Below are 23447 nucleotides of genomic sequence, written 5' to 3' on the forward strand. Positions count from 1 at the left end.
TATTAACATAATAAAATCGATGCTCTCTCAATAATAGTAGGCTCACAGCACACTTCGGGCATCAAAACGGACCAACAGGTCGTTCGGAACAAATAGACATCGAGTTCCGACACACCCTGACTACGCCTTATTTATAGGCTCAGATAAACCTACACGACAGGCTTCTGTAATGGAATACACCTAAATAGATGTGCTTCATTTATTTAAAGGTATTAACATCATTTTTTCGCGGTCCCTGCCGTGCTCTAAAATCGTGACATTTTATTTCAATTTGCTTCGCTTGCACGTTCGTATCCTGACGTTTCCGTTTTTAGATGGAAACGGCTGCGGTGTTTTCAAATTAAACAGCTGGCACTCAGCGATGTGGCGATTTGACGAACAATCAATTGAGATTGCAGCAAATACGAAATGTGAATTGTGAATGTCCATGGTAAATGTCGGTAGAAATCAAAGATATTACGATAACATAATTTGGGAGGGAGACTATTAGAGAACTAAGAAAAAGGCAATTTTTAAAAATCGAAAATATATAGGTTGTTAAAAAGCTGCCGTCGAAGGTATCATAAACGCGTTTTTTAAATTAATTAATTAAATTAGTGGCAAGAGAAAAAATTTTAAAAAATCAAAAATATATGAAAAAAAAGGTACTACACGCATGAAAGTAAGGAAGTAATAATCTTTTAATGTAATGCAGAAGGCGATAGTTTCTCGAAGGCATTTTATACATATTCAAAACACTTTATTTTACGTAAAAAGAAGAAAAAGAACTAAAATGATTCCCAGGTAAAGATCAAGAAGAACTCTAGAAGAACTTAAGCAAATATACTTGATATTTGCCTCAAAAATAATTGCCATAAACATTCGGGGTGATAAATTTACAAGTAGGCAAAAGCATCGTGTGGGTGTGTGTGTGGGTGTGTGTGTGTGTGTGTGTTATTTGTATGACATCAACTTACCTATCTAATTAATCATCAATTTTGTATCTGATCTTATTGTATGCACAAAGTTTTCTGTAGATACTAAAAAAATGAAAATATTTCTTAGTCACTTATTATTGACTATTTTTTATCACACTCTTCTTAGTGTGATCTTCCGCTTCCGGAGTTAGCATTTCCTTCCTGCTATTTTTATTTTTTATCAAAATATTGTTGCAAAACGCCATTACACTCGTCCTGATCATACAGTTTTCTAATTTGCAAAGCAATTTATATTTAAAAGTATTAAATAGAGAGTTATCTAAAATGCAAGAATGCTTTAGCTCCGTTTAATAATAATAAACTAATTAGAATGGACTTAACTCTTATTGATAAAAGTACTTACGCGAGTTAGAGAGCACAATTCAGCAGAATTAAATGTGAAAATTTAGTGTTTGAAGCTTTTTCTGTAGCTAAAAGCTTTGAGGGAACAAATAGTCGGATTATTAAAGATTTCCGTGAACCTGACATTTGATAAACGAAACCGTATATTTTTATTAGCATCGCATTATCAATTTATGTACAGTTTGTCTCATATTTAATGATTGTACTGCGTCTCTTTCTTAACAATAAAGCTAGCGTCTTGGATTCTTAGATACAGGGCGATTTTAAAAAATGCATTTTAGTAATCTGGATCGGGCTTTTTACGCAGGATCCAGTGTTATAGTCAGTTCCCTTCTGAAACTAAATTTATATAAACTAAACTTGTAATTTTTTATAAAGAAACACCTTGTAAGTATTTTAATAATTTTATTAGCCTTGTTATAAGAGTTGTTACGCCAAAATATGGCAATTATGAGATATTGGATGTAACAGGAGTGAATGCTCGTTAAATATTGCTCTCACCCAAGATTATTTTGACGAGTTTCTATAAAAAAAAAAAAATCCAAAATCTTTCTATCTATATAGTGGTTTTATTTCTCCTCCTCCGCATCGTAAAGCATTGTTTGAAAAATCGTTTTCCTACTGTGTCTTCAAATGGTATAATGGTGTTTTCCAATAACGTAAAGAGACTGATGCCCACATCTTTTAGAACAAATTTATTAGTGAAAGATAATTAGCCGAAGTAGATTTCTATCAATAAGATACTGTACAGTTTTGTTTTTTTTTATGTATACATGTTAATTAATTGATGTATTCAGTATGTAGCATAATACATCAGATATAAGTAGCTACGAAATTAGGGACTGGACTTTGATCTTTCTTTAATTTTTTTGTTCCAGTTCCTTTCTTCTTTAATAAAAAAAATTGGTGTAGATAAAATTTTGCTGTATATTTTACACCATCACAATTTACACAGATTCATTGTGCCTAAAGCTGAAAAACGTTGATCTATAAAGGCAAAATGTGCAGATCAATATTTCGATAACTAAAATATTCTAAATATGCAAAGTCTCCGTAATTGAGTTAGCAATGTTTAATATTAAATGAGATGCAACTATGAGGATAATTTTGAAAATCGATTTTTTTCTGTTTTCCATTCATTGCAGCATATCAAAATTTTCAAATTGACCTTTGTACAATTGCGTTTTAATTTATATTTAAGAAGTCAATAATTTGCGAAAATTTTGTTTTAGCAGTTTGGTCGGACTTACCTCGTGAAATATGCAAGAACTTAAGTTCTTCATTTCCGTTTACGGTCGCAAATTAGGACGTGAGGTCAAGGGTATCGCACACAAGGAGACTTTCCAAAGTCGCTTCAAACAGCGCGCTCATAACTAAATCAAACTTTGCGGATGATGTTATTCTTGTTGATAGTTAAAACCGTCCGGATCATTACCATTTTTGCCAAATTATTATTCAGAACATTGTTCCTGTGACTCATTCTCTTCTGAACATAATGCGATTCTGCGAGTCGGGCCTATGTTCGTGTATAAACAATACCTTAATTCCAGCTGTATTGCCAGCCGACAATAAAAAAGCGCCACACCTTCCGATGGAAATTACGTATTGTATGCCTAACTACGATTTATCGCGGCGCAAACTGAAAAAGATTATAAAATAAATACGAATTCCTGAGTAGAAATCGTATAACTACGCGACGAATAAAGCTGTATTGAACGCCTTCCTACTATTATTGGATTTTGTTACATTTTTATGTTCTAGACTACGTATATTGCCGATCCAGTAGTCTGCAATATACAGATTTACGACGAGCAATAATAATCGTGGTCACTCGATGAACGGCAAAAAGTTGGTCACATGTTTATTTGTTCAATAACACCACTCAACAAAATTGTTTTGTCTAAAGGCTATTGGGAAAATCAAGATTATCCGACATGGTGACAGTTTTAGTTCCATCAGCAACTAACCTGATCGAGGAGATATATTTGAAAAGAGATTTCTGCATAGAAAAGCAAAAATCTATTTGGCTTTATAAGTTTTTCAGATTTTGTCATTAATTTTTGCTCTTTAATTTAAGAGCCAAAAAATGTAAATGTAGCGATATATCAATATATTCCATAACACAGGTCTACAGTGATTTTAGGGTTTAAAAGCCATATTTTTGCTCTATCACGTAATTTTTTATAGCGCTCTACATCATAAAAATGTTATTTTATTATTATACATTAATATGTTTATCCCATGCTGGGCATGACAAACTTTTAGTCACGTCACAATAGTATTGGGCTGGTCAATTAAACGTGGTCAATTGACCACTTCGTTTTGCTCGTCGCCAATTGCCATTTGAAGATACATGGTGTTATTTATAGCTCGTAGGAAAAAAAACTTTTAGTCACGTCAAAGTAGTATTGGCCAATTAAATGTGGTCAATTCACCACTTCCTAATTGACCGGTCAATTCCACAACCCTACATCAAAGTAAATAGTCAACTAAATTGGACAATATTAACATGTTTTGACTAAATTTAATGTATAAAGGGTACAGAACTCCTTGTATTCAATTTATTTACAACCTTAGATGTATTGAATCGAGAAGAATTACATTTTGCTTGTTACTTTCGAAAAATCGATGAAACCGAATTTTTCGAAAGCATACGCGCTTGGCAACGAAACTTATATCTCGGCAACGGTAGGTCCTAGGGGACCCGACCCCCATTGGTACACAAATGATAAGCGCCGAAAAATTTTTTTTTTTTATTTTCAGTTCTCCGTCTCTGTAGTCCTGGCATTAATTGGCTATATTTTTTGAACGGTTTGCAACACGGCCTTCAAATTTGGCTCCTTTTAATCCGTGCACGAGCTACACAAACCAATAAAAAATGAGTCCGATCAAACCACGGAATCGATCTTTTTTTCGCGATTTTCGACTGTTTTTTGAACATTGCTATGAAACACGATAAGTGTCCGAAATTTGAATCCATCCACTTGAAATTTGACACACCTATAGAGTTTAGGACCGTAACGAAGCTTATTGAAACTGGGGGGAAGTATTTTTAAAAATTAAAAAAAAAATCATTTCTCCAAAACAGTATGTACGGTCGGAATTGATTTCTATGAAATTAAATGTGATTTGGCAACACTGGATAACATTAGACTTCTCTGCAAAGCAAAAGAGTTGGCGCAGAAGCGTCAATACAGTTTGGTTATATTGGTCGTCATGCTAGTGTGTTTACGACTGTTGTCTTCGTTGTTGTGTATTTCTAGTCTTCTAGAAAGTATAAATATGGAAAGAAGACATTGTGTGAACAATCCAAATTACTTTTGTTATATCTGTGGTAGTTATGTCCTAGTAAAGCAAAGGCAAACTATAACTTCTGTTGTGAAAAATGTATACAACGCTTATTACGATTCAAAAATTGGCGACCAAGACTGGGCTTGTTTCATTTGCCTTGAAGCATTAAGAAACTGGCAAAAAGGTAAGAAGAAATGTTTAAACTTTGAGGTTAGTATGGTATGGCCAGAGCTCAGGAATCACAGTGATGATTGTTATTTTTGTTCGTGTAAAGAATTCAACAGAAAAAATAAAACACCAATTGCATATCCCAATCTTGACTCTGCTATTCGACTAGTTCCTCATGGACCAGATGTACCGATACTTACCGCCCAAAAAAGAACTGGAAATGTCATATAATCAGCATCAGAGGAATCTAATTTCGACCTAGATGACTCAGATTTCACAGCGAATTAAATGATTTAATTAGAGATTTGTACCTTCCAAAAGATGCATGCGAATTGTTAGCGTCCAGACTTTGTGACAAGCATTTACTGGCACCTGGCGTCATATCCATCTTTTACCGGGATCGCGGAAAAGTAATGTCCGTATTTTACTCAGCAAGAAGGGCCGCTAGTGTATTGCTACAATATTCCTGACTTAGTTTTGAAATTAGGAAATGCGCTATATATAAAAGAAGAATGACGCCTGTTTATCGACTGAAGGAAGCGTAATGTAAACAGCATTTTAGTGCAACGAACTGGCCTCCCGTTCCCGTTGCACACTCGATACATTTAAAAGAAACATATGAAAATTTAGGACTTCTGTTGAAGAAAATAAACTACCAAGAACATCAGTGGACGCTTTGTGATGACTTTAAAGTGCTGTGCATACTCCTAGGACAACAGGGGGGTTATACAAAATTTCCGTGCTTTATTTGTGAGTGTCGGGCAAGAGATAAACATTGGACTCAAATAGAATGGCCCTCTAGCTAGAACAAGATTTACACCTGGTAGCAAAAATGTATTACGAGATAGCTTAGTTGATACCAAAAAACTTTTACTGCCTCCTCTTCATATCAAACTTCGCTGGATGAAGCAGTTTGTTAGAGCCCTAGACAAAAATAGACAGTGTTTCAAATATTTGTGCCAGAAAATTCCAGTCATATCTGATGCCAAGATAAAAAAAGGTGTTTTTGTTGGGTCGCAGATAAAAACATTATGCAAAGACAAGGATTCTCAAAACACAATGAATAATGTTAAGAAAAACGCCTGGGTTTCATTTAAGGAAGTAATTGATATGTTTCTTGGGAACTCTAAAGACGAAAACTACGAGAGTATTGTTCGATATATGTTACAACACTTTTATCGTTAGGTTGTAATATGCGATTGAAAAAGCTTTCCTGTTTTCACACTTGAACTATTTTTCTGAAAAACTTCGAGCAGTTAGCGAAGAACAAGGAGGGAGGTTTCATTCAGGATATTGAGGCAATGGAAAGGCGATATCAAAGCAGATGAGGCATAATCATGATGGCTGACTACTGCTGGATGTTAAAACGGGATGTACCCTTAAAACCACACAGCAGAATGTGCCGATAAAGCAGTTTTATGGCAAAAAAGACGAAGATTTCACTCAAAAAAGTCTAAGTAAAGGTTTTTTCTTTTTATTTTACTAGCATTCCACTTTTTTACTGAATAATAAATAAATTATTTTAGAACTATCGTTTTTTTTTCCTTTGATATTATCAAAAATTTGTAGACCTATGTAACAAATAATAATACATAATATACCCCAACTTTTTAATTCTGCATGATCCGGTACTTTTTACTAACCCGGTATAATAATAATAGCACGGAAACTGCAACACTCAGAAAAAGACATTGCTTTAGAATGTAAATAAATCACTATAATCATTATAAATTAATAAATCGGTCACTTTAAAACAAGCCCTTTCTTTTTTCCCGATATTGCATAAAAAAGTGCTATTATTGCTGGATTGTGTGGGTAGTATCGTTTGCATTTTTGTATTGTCTCAGAAAATACTGAAATACCCTAAGGTATTTTTACTTCCTCATTTAGTTATTCAGCAAAACTTATTTTAATTTATATTAGTTAATGATATAGTGGATCACTTGTAGAATTGTTTTAGATGTTGGCATAACTTATAGAAGTTTGGTTTATCTTTCCGCAGACTACATACAAGATGCCGTTTCAGACATTCGAGAAGGGCGAAGTACATGTTTAAGGGCATAGCTAAAGCATTACAAAAATCATCAATTATTGGACAGTCAAGATAGTATTCATAGTTTTGGAAGAAATCCAATACAGCTGGGCTATTTACATCTGAAAGACCACCGTTCAATACTGAGGAAATATAATTTATATTCCGAGCAGACTTTTTTGCTAATATGCATAATGAATTAAAATGGCTACAAATTTTGTTAATTTTGCAGGATTATTACTTTTTGTATGTCTAATAAGTACGATAACTCTAATTCAAATACTGACAATGTGGAATGCCTTTATCGAGCTCGACTTTGATATCTGAAGTGTCTACCTACAAATGAATGGATTTTATTTCCTAGTTCGAAGTGCTAATATTAATAGTATATTATGCAACAAGTGCGGTAAATGTCATTTGAGTATATTTGGCACGAGCTGAGCACAGCGGAGCGAGTACTTAATAAACTAGTGAGATAAAGAGTTTACCAAACGTCTACGGCCGTCACGAAAAATCACAATTTAACAAATTAAAAATAATAACAGATTATCGGATTACTAAATTTCATACCATTCAATCAAAATATTTACTAGTTGCCATTTTTTTTTTTTTATTTTTTAGTTTTGGTTAGTTTATTATTTTTATTTTATCGTTCCGATCGGTTCTGCTGTTGCTGTCTCTTTTTAACTGTGTACGTTAGACCGAGAGAGATGTATTATTGGATATGTCATATAAACAACGGAATAAACAAAATTTTAAAACGATATGTTGTTTATTTAACTTTTACAATTGATCATTAAGTAGTTTGTTTGAAGAAAAAGACTATAATTGGAAGAAAAATAATTTTTAGGATCGTATAAGTAAGAAAAAGCAGGCCCTAACGCTTCCCGCACGCTAGATCGGTGTGTAATTAGGTATTTTCCAGACGGGAGTAGAAAAAATGTGACATTGACATATTTATTTTATTGTCCCTGCCATTTTAATGTGATTATTTTTCTTGTCACTTCAAACACATGCATTTCCATTATTTGAGAAAGGATTCATAATAAAAGCTATACAGATATTGGTATTAAAAATGCATTGCAATATCGTTTGCTGTGTTAATGACTTATTAAAAAGAATGAATGAGGAGGAAACATAGAAACATATTGTTTTTTTTTTCAATTTCACGACGTTTTTTCTCAGTGAATTGCTATGCAAAATCTTTTTATAGCACTTTTCAAGGCTCAAAAAGGTAGGACACTAATGTAGAAACGTCATCCTTGCATCTTCAATAAATAAAAAGAATGGAGTTCTCCATAAGTAAAAAAAAAGATAAAAACAGACCAGAATATATAATAAAATTTATACAATTTAACTCTTGCAATATCTCATCGATATTGGATAAAATGAGCTTCCATACGCCGAAGTTACTGTTAAAATATTTTTATTAGTTTTGCAATCAGTAGACCGGTAAGATCGACATTTGAACTTATTCGTGTTATAGTGTTGGTAGAGGGCTTTCGTCAATGATCTTTGCTTTTTATTTTACTAATTGTTATCGAATACAGGCCTTCAAACAAACAACAAACAAACTTGAGACAGAGAAGATAAGGTCAAAGCCAAAAACATATTTTAAAAGCAGATACAGTTAAAATATTGAAAACCTATTAATCTTCCTACGATCCGGAGCCGATTCTACCTACGATGAGCAAAAGCTAGGAAACGTAACTCAATCAAACATTTAAGTTGTAGATTTTGCGGGGGATGTTCGAAAGAATAAAATAGCATAAATATTTGATATCAAATGTCGTAGTTAGAATTACTCACAATTATTACTGTTTGCATGCGATAACAAAAAATCTTAATAACGAAAAAGCTGAAAACAATTAGAAATTGCAATTGGCGTACACTATACAGAAAAAGGAAGAATCTAGTAAGTCATTATACAATGTTTAAATCAATCTGATGCTATAGTACCATGTTACTTATCAAGTTATTGAAGAGCCTAGAGACGTGGTTATGAATTTTTTCAATTTATAAATAACAAAAATATACAGATATGCAACACATTGATCGCATTGATAAACTTTTTTAGTCAATAGTTTATTAAATACTAGGGACAAATTAAACTAGTGACTAAAATGTCGTTTATCGAACTGTGGCATAATATACACTATTATCAATTTGAAGGAACATAGTTTGTAATTTTTCTTTTGAAACGAGCATCGTTTTGAATGGGATCTATACAAGTGTATGAAGAAAGTGGAATTACAGTAAATATTTTATACCTTCTAACGTGGAACGAAGGAAATGAGACATTAGCATCATAAGCGGAGTATGAACAGGTTTCCGCAGGAAAACGCCTAGGGTCAGACAGTGGCCGCAAAAGAGAAATTTTTGTATGCAAATTATGGGAAATGCTTTACTAGCTGACCGAGTGGAATAAAAAGACGGCAATATTTCGTTGAGCGAGGCTGTGGCAATCGACTTTGACTTACAATTGGATTGAATTGCCCTTTGATAATATTATAGTTTATTCATGGGCAGATGGACATTCTCTAAATAAAATAAACATTATATTTTCGCATATTATCCAATTAAGAATATTAGAAACGTCGAAAAATCGCGTACTTATTCACTTCAATAATAACTCTGTCAATAGTAGAACTGAAAAAAAAAGTGATCTTCAACGAGACGCTAATATTTCAATCTTATTTGAATACTATCATATTATGTTTTCAAACGCTAGGCTTTATCAATAGACAAGTAAAACCGTATGCGCTTATTTATCAGCCTGGTGCCGCGGGTCTCTCACTAAGGAGAACGAGGTACGGTATTGGAGAAACGGATCTTCCTGAAAATTTTAAAATTTGCAAAAAATATTGAAAAATAAGATTTTTTTTACTTCAGTGGATAGTCAAACAAAACACTAACAACCCAGTGAAAACCGCATCTTTATCTTAACTTCAAGCAATGCTTATAAATTAATAACTCTATCCGAACATTCTGAAAACTAAACATGTATCTTTCGATAAAACACAAAAAAAAATATTTCAAGGGAAATAAATAAATAAAGTGCCTTACGTCATTTTCTATGCAGAAATTTATCCTGCGTCGTGTATTTACTGCGATCAACCATATTTCACACCGTAATAGGGCGAGTTTGATAAACAATATCTTTTACTCTACCGCAAACGTAAAAGTCCAGGACAGTAAGGTCTAAAAAATTCCTGGGAAAAGTGTGCTGAACATCCGTTGCGTTGCAGGCACATATCGCTTCTCGCTTGTAAGGAAATGTTTTCTAATAAAATCGGCAAGTGGTTTCTCAAAAAGTGCAAATAAATTAAACCATTAACTTTACCATTAAAAAAATAAGGTCTTATATTTCGATCACACAAAATACCACAACACACGTTCACACTACACCGATTTTGATAATTCACTTCACGCATCAACTGGCGACCAATAATGCATATTATGCAAATTGAAAAGTAGCTTCATCGGTCCATAATATGCGAGATAAAAAATTGGGATTCTCATCTACCATAGAATTTAGCCAATTAAAGTAGTCTAATCTCCTATCAAAATCAGGTAATAAAAGACCCTGACGTAATTCAATATGATGAGGGTATAGATACTGGTCTTTTACAATTCGATGTACCTGTGTTTTACTAATATCCAAGTCGCAACTTATTCTTCTTAAACTTTTCTTTGTTCCTAGCGTGTTGATTTCTTCTAGGCAGTGGATTAGGATGAACTCATCGTTTTTTTGAGCAAACATTTGCTTAAACCACTGTATGCCTCTCTAGTAAAATGTCTCCGCTTGGGATAATTTGCTGCATATACTCACTCAGCCAGACATCGCTTGCTGAATACAATAGTGGCACAAATCAAAAATATGAAATAAAAAGTTACGGACATTTGAAAATTTTCCCAGATTTTCAGTGGAAGGTTAAATTACTATAGTTAGAAATAGCTTCATTTATTTGGTTTTAAATAAGTCCCCAGAGAATCAAGAACAGGGTACATTCTGAGTTAGAAGAAAAAACTCAAGAAATTTGCAGAAAATCGTATTTTTATAACTTTAGTTTGAGTTGTGCCACTATTGCACTAAGGGTAAAATTCGCTTTTTTATCACTAGGCGACACTTTAAAAAATAATGTGGACATTTTTATTAAAATATAATCAAGGAAGGATTTAATTTTTCTAGAAAGTCCATTCTATTGCATTTCGCAAGCAACATGAGGTTTGATGACACTGGAAAAACACAACCAACATGTCGTATGAAAAACAACAATAACAATAAACACAACCACAGTCGGAAAACTCAAAGATTAGATAAATTTAAACCCTGATTATTTAAAAAAGATGCATATAGCGTTTTGTCAGATAGGTATATTTTCCTGTTTATCAAACTTCACACCCTACTAAAAAAGGGATCATAATAACATCTGGCGGCAAAAAAATATTTGTATTTAAAAAATATAAACTAAGATAAACAACGAACTTTTATTCTAACCCATAGAGTGGAGATGCTTCTTTTGGGTTTTAAATCTTTTTATTCATATTTCAGTTTAGGATAAAGATAAAGATTGAGATGCGGTTTTCACTGGATTGTTATGCTCTTGTTTGACTATCTAATGAAATAAAAAAAAGCATATATAAATAGTTGCAATCATTTTTTTGCCACAAGAAAACAGCATCTGGTGACGAGGTACTCAATCGCAATCATCTCACTCATAGCGCGTTCGATAGCCTCGGAAAAGTCCTTCAGTCTAAAGTCACCGACATTTATTGCCGGAAATGTTCTATAATAGATAGAGTAAAAAGTAAAAAACTGTGTTCACTCTAAGTATCATTAAGAAAATTTTTCAGAAAACGGTAATTAAAATTCAAAATGTCAATTACACCTTCTGGCCGATTTACTTAATTTTTTTTCAAATTTTTAGGAACATCTGATTTACCCATACCGCCTCTCGTTGGTCTTATTGGGACACCCGGTGTACATACAGTAGAGTAAACCTTGCTGACGAAATGCCCCTCTTAGAAATAAAATGTTAAGCCCAAAACTTAACATTTTTAATTGTTATGTTTATAATTTTTTTTATCAGCATCTTTTTTCTTTCTTTTTTGTATCAAAGTATGAAAACTTTGAATAATATTAGGTATTTATAATTGTTCATGGTATGTATTATAATTAGTTTATTCTTAAGAGGAGTTTATCCTGTTTTTGGCACCAAAGAGCAAATTAATAAATAAAACAACAAATAATAATTTAAGAACAAATATTAACAGTGGCGTACAGAGTGCATATAAAACTTTTCGAATAGGTTGGGCTTTCGATGTAGATGACATATACATTTCATTTAGTGATCCTTGAGTTCACTTTAGGAAGAAGACTTCATATGAACATAATTTGTCCTAATAACTTTGAAGTGGCATTTTTTAAAAAATAAATGATTTTTGAATTTTCAATTTCGTATGCAGCTGTTATACATCAAAAGGCATTTTTTTGATGTACCACATTGTTGTTTACATGATAGACTACTGGTACGGGATTGATTACTATCACTAAAAGCTTTCACTGCTAATTTGAATTTCGGAGACATCGACAGGAGATTAGAAAGGATACCTCAACTGTTCATAGCAAGTATTCGTTTTATAACAGAATTCGAGTCAAACTGCATATTTTTCTTTTTTTGATTTTTCATTATTTTCAAATATTATGTAAGCGATTTCGGTAACGTCATATTATTTAAATCCTATCTCCACATATATGGTTTCAATAAAAAATTTGCAAATTGGCCATTAAGCTAATGCAGTTGGAGCTATCTGGGCGGTTATAACAGATTATGCGTATGCCAAAATAAGATACGAAAAATTATCGAGAGATATAAAAAGTTGTACAAACAGGATGACCTAAAATAAGTAATATAAAGTATTTAACTTCATATATTACTTTTTCTAGCCAAAGAGCTGCCCATGACCCACACTTTTTTGTTCAAAATTTTTTACAAATGGCCACGATTACAGTGGATTGAAAAAGTTTTAAAATATACCCTCTTGTTATACCACAATAAAACAGTACAATAAAATACAATGAATTTTAACAATAGATTTGGATATTGTTTGGAACAACTTGATTACGAAAAGTAGCGTAAAATTATAATATGATTCATTATATTGTGGTCTAAAAAACGGTACATTTTAAAGTTTTTTTATTAATCTTTAATTGTGATCTTTCAAAATCTGCAAAAATACTTTAAGCGAAAAACTTTGACAATATTTCCTGTAGCCCGTCGTTTTTAAAGGGTTTACGTCATAATTGATCATAAATACAAAAGGAGATTCGTAATAAGTGTGTTAAATTTAAAGTTAATAAAGTTAGAAAGAAAAATTACTCAATTACTTTTGAGTTTTCAAAAATATACTATGAACTTTAATATTCATTATAAGCCTACATTGTTTACTAATCACTTCCGGGTACCCTATATAAGTTACTTAATACGAAGAGTAAAGTAAACTCCCTGCATATTTGTTATTAGTATTTTTTTATTGAGATTGCGTGTTTATTAACTTATTATTAACTAATAGAACTATTAAAAAAATCGGATTCTAGAACTTGACGAACATTTGATAACCACAACGTGAAACTGTGCACCGTGCGCCAAATAAAACAACCCACTATGCGATCTAGAAACCCATAGGAGATACGAAAAAAAGTTTCGTACAAAAGTTTGTTGATACACGGTGTCCCAAAAGTGTCCCTCTGACATCAACCTTGTTATTTTAAATGGAACACTCTGTGTTGCCTAAAATAAAGGTAACTTTCTTAAGAAAAAGTGTTTTTTTTTCATATTTTGATTGCCCCATATAAAATTGTATTGTGACGCTACTAATCCAGACATTGCAGCGAAAATTTAACCACAAACTAAGGAGATGTTGCACTACTTAATCAGTTTGACAGATGCGGCTCAGCTTATACAGAGTGTCCCAAATAGGTAGTGCCGTTTTGGCGAGTTCAGATATCAAGTCTAGGATAAAAAATAAGGTAAGTTTGTGATATATCTTTTATATAATTTTTTCTTACTTTTTGAGATATTCGAGGTTTAAGATTTGTACGGGCCTTACATTATGTATTTTTTAAATAGCAAAGAAAAGAACCTACTTCTTTTAAATATGTAATACTTTCGATATACGAAAAAAACCTATTGCTAACAATACAGATTTGATAAAAGTTCAGAATTCATATTTAAAGAAACATTTAATGGTTAATTATCTAGCTTGGTTGAAAATACCAAATAACAAAAATAAATAACTAAAGTTCATTTAACTAAACAAAGTAACAAATTTGAATAAATAAATCTATATAACACAAAGTTAACTAAAAAGAGTTCGTTAACACGGTCCATAAAGTTTAGTTAAAAATATTCCTGTTAAATCCGGCATGAAAATAATAAAGAAATATCAAAATATTTTTAAAATATTTTATATGGGACAATCAAAATATGAAAAAAAACACATAACCTCAATTTCTGCCTAAACTATACAAAACTCGAATACGAGTTTCTTAGGAAAGTGACCTTTATTTTAACCAAGGATTCAAAAAATTACGAAATATACGGAGTGTTCTATTTAAAATAACAAAGTTGATGTTGGGGGACACTTTTGGGACACCCCGTATCAACAAAATTATAATATTTTAAATCTTTAGGAGGCTCCAAGAAACTTTTGTATGAAACTTTTTTTAGTATTTCCTATGGGCTTCCAGATCGTATAGTGGCACAGTTATTATTACATTTTTAATTTTTCTTTCATTGTATTCGATCTAATTTTTGATAACACCTACCTCAATTCGTTCTCCACTGTAAGTTTATTATTATTGCTCTCCACAATGGCCGTCGTTTTGAATTTATTGTCTTCGGTGCCGATAAGTAACTCAGTCCGGCCGTTTTGAAATGGCGAAGAGGAACGGCGGTCGCCCAACTGATGAACGTCCAGCGTCTGCGGTGGGCTACCGTCTTTCCTAAAAACAACAATTTACGTATATGGATCCGTTATCTGCATTTGCGGTTGCTCGACTAACGAAGAAATAAAAATCATAAGTCCAATTACTTTCATTTCATTGCTAGTCCCATTATGTTAGCGTGTATTGTTTGTTTTAGGTAAAAATTAGGTATGGTTCACCAATGAAAATCGATTCGAACTTTTCAGGTGCTTATTTTAATGTACAGCAGTAAAATCGTTAGTTTGGCCAGCATGGATGAGCGCGGCCTTTGATAACGAATTTGAAAACGAATTTGATTTTTTAAAAACTTTATTCGAGCGAGGTTTGTCAAGAACTGACTTACAATTGTACGTGTACACATATATACATTACGTAAAGCTCAAGGGGATTTATAACTGCTCCTCCCTTTAGATAAAAACACGCATGCAATAAGTGCTTTTTATTATATTACAATGTTATCGATTATTTCTTCTTTCAGTTTTGGTTTGGTAGAAACAAAATGTTTATATACAAGATAAACAATGGTTAACAAAGGAAAAAATGTACAAAACAATAGCCCAAACACTGGTTCTTTGTATATAAACTCTAGCTGTCATTTCTTCTATTGTTCTTTTATCTTCACTCAATTGTTCTTGTATTTGCTTCGAGGTTTATAGAACTCGGGTCAATTTCGGGGGTATCGAGGATTTCTCTCCGTCGTATAGCAAGGGAAAAATTCAGCTGAGGAACCCGGGTATCGTGTAAGAATAATCGATTTTGTTTATACGTCCTCAGTTCTGTAGTTTCCCTTTGTATTCTACAGGCAGCAGATGATTCGACGAGGTAAGATAATGATACACTTTTTATGTAATTTTCACATTTTATAGTAGCTTTCACTTTCTTTGGGTTGTCACTAACGGAAAGATTTGATAGTAGTGCTTCAATTAATGGTACTTCAAGAATGAACATAACTACTGATACTTTAGAATAGCTATTAATTTCTATAATTTTTTCAAAAATCTGTAAGTTCTCGAGAGATATTTCAAGGGGTAATTGACCCTGCAGATTTTTATTAGAATTTTTAAATTTTTCAACGGATTAATAATTGAGTTATGTAGAGCACTTAATTTTGCGAAACTAATAGCGGTTTCTATTTTTTCAACTATTTCATATGTTGAATTGTACATTGCATTCAATTGGTTTATACTACATATATTTAAAAATAGTCAAAGTCCTTCGTTTGTTGAAATGCTATTTTCTGGTCTGTTTCTTCGATTTGAAGTATTTTTGATTTAAGGATCATTTGGTTATGTGAGATATTGGATATTACATTATGGAACATATTGATTGTCTTTTCTAATAATTTTATTTCGTTACTTGAATTAGTTTGTAGTTTATCTTTGTTTTCTTGCAGTTCCTTAATTTGCATTTCACATTTTTCTGCATCAGTTTGGTTCAAAGGTTTTATCTAATTAATTCGGTTCTCTATAGGTTTTCTTACGCTAGGAGTGTAGTAGTAGAGTTCGAAAATTCAGCGTATTTTTTAATTTTTCTATTAGCAATTTTACTTGATTTTGAATTATAGAATTATATATCAGAAATATGTATATATATATATATATATATATATATATATATATATATATATATATATATATATATATATATATATATATATATTCTCACGTATTGATTCACGGATGGAAAAATGTGATGACACTATATTCCGGGATATCATCCGTTCGCTCGTTGAACTCCGACTGGAATCCTGCAGACGTTTCGCCAAAATCTCACTTGGCATCTTCAATGCTCGCGCTCCGTGTTCGAAGTGTTTTCGGAGCGCGAGCATTGAAGATGCCAAGTGAGATTTTGGCGAAACGTCTGCAGGATTCCAGTCGGATGCAGGTTTCCAGTCGGAGTTCAACGAGCGAACGGATGATATCCCGGAATATAGTGTCATCATATATATATATATATATATATATATATATATATATATATATATATATATATATATATATATATATATATATATATATATATATATATATATATATATATATATATATATATATATATATATATATATATATATATATATATATATATATATATATATATATATATATATATATATATATATATATATATATATATATATATATATATATATATATATATATATATATATATATATATATATATATATATATATATATATATATATATATATATATATATATATATATATATATATATATATATATATATATATATATATATTTAAGTCAAAGATTTGCACGAACTAGAGATAGTTAGAAATCATTTTCACAGTTCCCAATTTACACGGAAGAAGTCCTGGATAATCATTTAGCTTGTAAAATGTAAAATTTTACGTCGTTTATCTAAACCATAGGACTAAATTGAGAACGGCAATATTCATTTGAAGCTGTTTTGTTTTCTTCGTCTTCTTTGATGCTTTGTGTTCTTAAAACTAACCCAATACGATGAGCGATGCTTGTCTCTCCATAGCGTATCTTTGAAGTCGGAGCTGTGTTGTCTCGTTGTTCGTACCAATAGCGATGTAGACGATACTTGTTTCAATCGCTGTCCTGTGAGCCTTGAACCACCCGAACAGTTTTTGTTTGTGTAGGTTCCCGCGAATTAACTTATGGAAAACACCAAACAGTGCCGATTTTTGGATGTTTGTTTTGCGAGAAATCCGACCGACTGTGCCAGTTTTTGTCTTCGAAAACGAATTTGATTTTTTTAAAACTTTATTCGAGCGTGGTTGGTCAAAAATTGACTTACAATTGGACGTGTACACTTATTTATATAATTCTTATTGCTTACGTATAAGAATTATGAAGGGTAAAGTAACATTATCGTATAGACGCTACCTAAGCATTGATAAAGCTTAAGGGGACTTATAACTGGCATTTGAGTCACAAGTTCATTTGACAAGAGCGGAGCAAGTGATTAATAAACGAGTGACTTAAAAAGTTTACCGAACGTGTTGCATACTATACTTTTTACGTTCACTAACATCCAACATCCGATTGCTCCCAAATGCGTGCGGTAAAATCCCGGAAATGTCCGAAGTGGCTCGAATTCATGGGAAACGAAACTTACGTGGTAAAGTGACGCTTCCCGCACGCTAGATCGGTGGGTAATTAGGTATTTTACAGACGGGAGCAGAAAAAAATATGTTTTCTACTGCCTTCTCTAAAATAAGTATAGTATGCAACACGGCAAACTTTTTACGTCACTCGTGACTCAAACGTTGTTTAAGACACTTGTAGAATAATATACTATTGAAGTTCGTGATTATTTCACATGCCATAGATGACAATTATGTACGATTTTCATGATAAGACTTTGCCCAAAAGAACGTTTTGTCTGAAAAACAAGTTACCAAAAGATATGTGTAACCTTGAACAACGTTGACAAATAATAAATTCACCTACCAAATATTTGGGTCGAAATAATAATTTTCAAATATACTATTTCAATCAAAATATTTTGTTAAATTTGCTCGGTTTATACCACTGTGGTTGGTAGGTAGACTAAAGAGAAAATTCGCTTCGATTTTCTGTTAACAATTTATTAAAAATGAAACATTAATTCGTTTATTTTATTTTACTAAAAAAATTACCATTTGGTTCAACACTCCGGAGCAATTAAAATTACGATATGATATTATTACTTAACGTCCGTTGTTACTAGGAACCCCTTCTTCGACATGATAATCTAGTTATTTTTCTGTGGATTAAACTTATTCCTCCAGGGTGGAGTAACATAGAATTTGAATTCAAATTTACTGCATATCAATCAATAAAAGTAAATAAAATCGACTTCTGAATCTTAGTATTTGTGAAATTACATACGCGCTTAATGTAAGAGATCAAAAGCTAAATAATAACTCATTTTTGTAATTTTTAAGTTTTGTCTTAGATGAGTTTTTCAGCAAGAAAATTTTTCTGGAAACCTTAATAACCAATTCTTTAATTGCCGTTTCTGTTTTATGAATAGAATATACTAGAAAATGGCTTTCCAAAAAATAAGGTGCTATTTTGTGTTGTGTACCTTTGAGCTACGTCTAAGTTTTGCTGCGCGGTGGTGTCCTGTAAAGGAGAGATGGCGCGCAGATCGTTGGCCAGTGACGGTCCAGTTTCCGGTCGACTGGTCGGCAAAGCAGCACGGGATGACGGTTGCTGCTTGCCACCCGTTCGAGTCACGGCCACGACGGAAGTGGTGCCCGATAGTACGCCGCCTCCCGATCTAAATCGATCATATTAATCAAATTCAACTGTTCATTCTACTCAAACATGGTGTCTAAAAGTTAGTCGAGGAGCATTCGTGCCAATCCATTGTTTTGGTAAAATTATGAGAAATGGCAGACATTTATTTTATTAGCCGCTACAGATATAATACGACCAAAAATATGGTGCATTTATTGCTTTGACTTTTTAAGTATTTTACAGTACGTTAACCGTAGACCTTCGCAGGACAGTGATAAAACCCATCTCAACAGATGTTTATTCTGCATTAAGTAGGTCTTGCCTAAGATGCACCGTAACGAATATTTCTAGAAACTTGAAATTTTTATTTGAAACGTAAATAGACCGTTTTAAATCTGATTAAGCTTTGATGATGCTTGGTATTTTCCAATAAGTAGAAGCGTACATATGTATCGTTCCTAAAGACTTTAATCTAAATTGTTCGTATATATTACAGAGTATTTGACTGTGAATTTGTGCGCCTGTTGATTAACAATATTCTTCTTCTTGTATTTTTGTGTCTTCTACGTAGTTCTTCGAATTGTAAACAACAGACTATAGTTTATATTAGCGGTAGATAAAGGTACGTCCTAGCAATTCAGGTAAATGTTTATTAGAATCTTAGAATTAAACATTTTTTGAAAGTTCCAGTTTTTTAACACTTTAAAATGTGGAGACCGTGGAATGAAGCAGACGTTTCCCTATTAGGAGAAGACAGAATTTGAAGACAAAGTGAATGTTTACAATTTTATAAGATATTCAGAAGGGGAAGTAGGAGTAGCAATAAAAACAAGTGACATGTTCAGAAGTGAACTGTAGGAAAAATTGTTGCAAATAGGATAGTCAAGAGGAAAGTGAGAGAAGATGCTGGTACTTCGCGAGTTTTTAAAGGGCAACACGCAGATCTAATTTTAGAAGAACTGCATAAAAAGTACTGACAGACTTAAACATTAATTGTTCTTGAGGTGTTGCGCACTTCTTTGAAGAAAATGGATTTTCAGTTCCAAACAATTATTAAACGTCAAGTGCTAATGGAATCCCAAAGATTATTTAAATGCAGTTGAAAAGTTTTGAGAGCAAAATAGGCCAATAGCGTATTTAGACGAAACATGGTTCGACACTCATGACACAGTAAAAAAAGGATGGTGTGATAACAGCAACAAGTGTGTAATAGACGTGCTGCCTTCACACGGAAAACTCATAATAATTCTCCGTGCTGGGTCCAAAAATGGTTGGGTGGAAGATGTCTTATTTTTGTCTGCCAAAAACGTCAAAGATTCAAACGTGGATTACCATGAAAACATGACTTTGTAAATACTTGAGGACTGGTTCGAAAATAAACTGTTGAAAAAAATATCGCCAAATACTGTTATTGTGTTGGATAATGCCTCGTATCATTCAGTCCAAATTAGAAAAATTCCAAATACTCCTTCAAATAAAGAAAAAATTTATATTTTGAAGAGAGCTACACGAAAAGGCTACAGATAGCACAACAAAACGGATATGAAATGTTGACATTACCCCCGTATCATTATATATTTAACCCGATTGGGATGATTTGGTTTGAGTTGAAAGCAGATATAAGAACAAATAACACTGGGCCAAAGTTTAGTGATAGGACCATAAACGTGGTGCGGCAAGAGTTAGCTAAAATATCAGTACAAAGCTGGTCTAACTGTGAAAAACGAGTAATAAAAGACGAAAATATTTATCGAGAACGACTAGTGGCGGAGTAAATCATTGAACTAGGTGACGACAGCAGCGATAGTGACGATTTTTTAAGTGGCTGATACTTTATTATTATTATATTTAATATTTTGTATATTAATAATGATTCTATGTAGAAATGTAATGCAATCGAACTTAATAAATTGTTACTTTGCACTAATATTTTTATGTACATCTTTCAAGAATTGCTTGGCGAAAAAGATTGAAAACGTGCTTATATCCCGTTGGTTAATGCATGTAGACAAATTCTTAAGACAGTCTCCTGGGCAGGGTGTTCTATAAGGGGCTGCGGTTTTGGAGCAACAAAGAGTAGGCAAAGTTAATCACGTAAAAGCGCTATATTTCTGGTCGAGGTATACAAACTCCCACAACAAATCAGCCGTCCCCTAAAGGGTATTTTCAGAATGCTTTAAGACACATTTTTCTACAGTTTATTACGAGAAATTTGATGGCGCAAGTCATAATTGGATATATACACAACTTTGGAAGTTACAACATGATTTTAAAATAGGTAACTCGATAGTCCCTTTTGATATTAAATATTTTGTTTTCTTTTTACCGTTGTACATATACAACGGTAAAAAGAAAACCGTTGTATGTGTATTAAATTTTGCATCTAAATGCTTTCAATAAATCTTATTTACATTAAGAGAAACAGAAAATAATGATATATCATTGAAAAGGGAAAAATTGACCACCAACTAACCACCTCTAAATTAAATTAAACTAACCATTCAATAAGTTGTCCTTTTTAAAAAAGACATGTAGCGGTTGCAATTGAAGCACGGCACACTAAAACGTTTTCAATAAAACAAGAGACTATCGAGGTACAGGGTACCCTCAAAAATTTATTCTTCCAATCTAACGATTCTCAAGATAGCGGACAACGAATTTGGGAAGCACTGAACAAAGTGCAAAAAAACGTAAATAGAAAATTTGTATCACAATATTTTCATATAAAAATTAGTCAAATGATTGACTAAATGTTCTGAATTTATTAGCCGAAAGATAAGTGTTTATAACTTGTCGACGTTAAATTAAATCTTTTTTTAATAGAAGGTACCAAGAGAGCATAGTCAAATTGGCGCTGTAAAACATCACTTAGAATATCTTAAACGTTAACTAAGAAGTGCAGGATTAAAGAGAAGTTCAAGAGGTAAATAGAAATAAATTGCCTATAATCAATTAGGGTATTTGTACAAAAACGAACGTTATATCTGCACAAATATTCACTCGATTCCGTTAAAATTTAGCAACGTTATTTGGTGTATTAAGAGGCTAATTGGGTCCTAATATTGGAAATGTACACCATCCTTTTCACTCGAATCATTGAACGACGAACTCGATCCCCCAGGACGCCACTGGACTTAATAATTTTAATCTATTAATTATATATACATAAAACAAGATATTTCCAATTTTCTTTCGAAAATAACAATTTACCAAAAATATTGATTCAAGAGTGCCTCTAAATTCAAATTATTTAAAACTTATAATTGCATTTTAAAAAAATCGTGGAAAATGTCCAACCTGTTTCCTGTGGAGTTGTTGTTTGAACTTTCTGTAGCCGTCAAAGAAGTAACGTAGATAGGAGAATTGGTGATAAAACCATTCAGATCTTCGGAAGTTTGCACACTGCTTTCTTGATTTAACTGAAAGGAAAGAAAGTTGGTGTTACATTTCGGAGCATATTTTGGAACCAGATTTGATTTTGATTTTGTTTATTTGGTAATGCGAAAATTATAAAACAATATAAAACTATAATATTCTGAACGAATACATTCACAAAATGTGCTTGATATTAAATTTTTATACGCGGAGTATAAAAGAAACCCGATATGGCTCGTAATTAGATATCGTCTGGCCTTTTAGGTGCCCCTAACATTTGAGAAAAGCAACTCTCGTCATCGATCTATAGCGGTTTCGGTAATGACCTTAATGCGTTTCAAGTACTTTTACTATCTATGGGAATACACTTAAGTCTTTCAAGAAATATTGCGGCGCGTTTTTGAAATCTGATAGTCGAACGTCTGTTATATTTTAAAGATTTTCGAATTCGTACCTGGTTCGAATGCCAATGTTTCATCAAGGAGTTTTGGCCGTCTTAAGACTTAAGACTGAAAATTAGGTGGATATAACCGTTAATCTTCAATAAGTTTTAGTTTAGATTAGTTGAAAATTAATTTGAAAACTAATATAAAATCTCCTGTGGCTTCTGTTGCAAAAAGGCTCTGCATATTTTAGTGTGTAAATTAATTAAAGAAAAAAAAGAGTCCCGAATAAATTATTACACACAAGTAACCCAAATCAAATTTTTCATCGAAACCATTTGCCCAGATTTCACCAAATTTCTTTTATGTTATCCTAGAATCTTGCAGTAGTAATTACTATTCAAAAAACTTATTTTTTAAATGAATTCAAATGATATTAAATTCTAGGTGGTACGGTGCAACGCGCAGATACAATTTATTTATACATAATTTCTTGGAAGTTAGTTTTGCTTAGCTTGGGCTTTTTTAGGTTTCGCATTCGCAGAAAGCGATTCAAAATTTAAATTTCATTTTAATTTTCATTCAATTCAATCAATTAATAAATTGATTTTAATTCAATTAGAGTAACTTTTCAAAACAATTTGTCTATTTTCGTATTTGAAAATAAGA

At 32.3% G+C, this 23447-nt stretch overlaps 1 protein-coding gene across 2 annotated transcripts in view; it reads right to left on the reverse strand.

The window, feature by feature from the left end:
• Positions 1 to 23447, reverse strand: part of LOC132704594 (protein PALS1) — a 97910-nt gene that overhangs the window by 38993 nt on the left and 35470 nt on the right. For both annotated transcript variants that reach the window (XM_060674691.1, XM_060674692.1), the window contains 3 exons: positions 22318 to 22439; positions 18866 to 19060; positions 14642 to 14818 (listed from right to left, as the gene is read on the reverse strand). In XM_060674691.1, the coding sequence (XP_060530674.1) occupies positions 14642 to 14818; positions 18866 to 19060; positions 22318 to 22439 (494 nt within the window). The remainder of the gene's footprint in view (positions 1 to 14641; positions 14819 to 18865; positions 19061 to 22317; positions 22440 to 23447) is intronic.

The sequence above is a fragment of the Cylas formicarius genome, unplaced genomic scaffold, assembly GCF_029955315.1.
Source record: "Cylas formicarius isolate icCylForm1 unplaced genomic scaffold, icCylForm1.1 PGA_scaffold_7__23_contigs__length_41026272, whole genome shotgun sequence".
Lineage (NCBI taxonomy): Eukaryota > Metazoa > Arthropoda > Insecta > Coleoptera > Brentidae > Cylas > Cylas formicarius.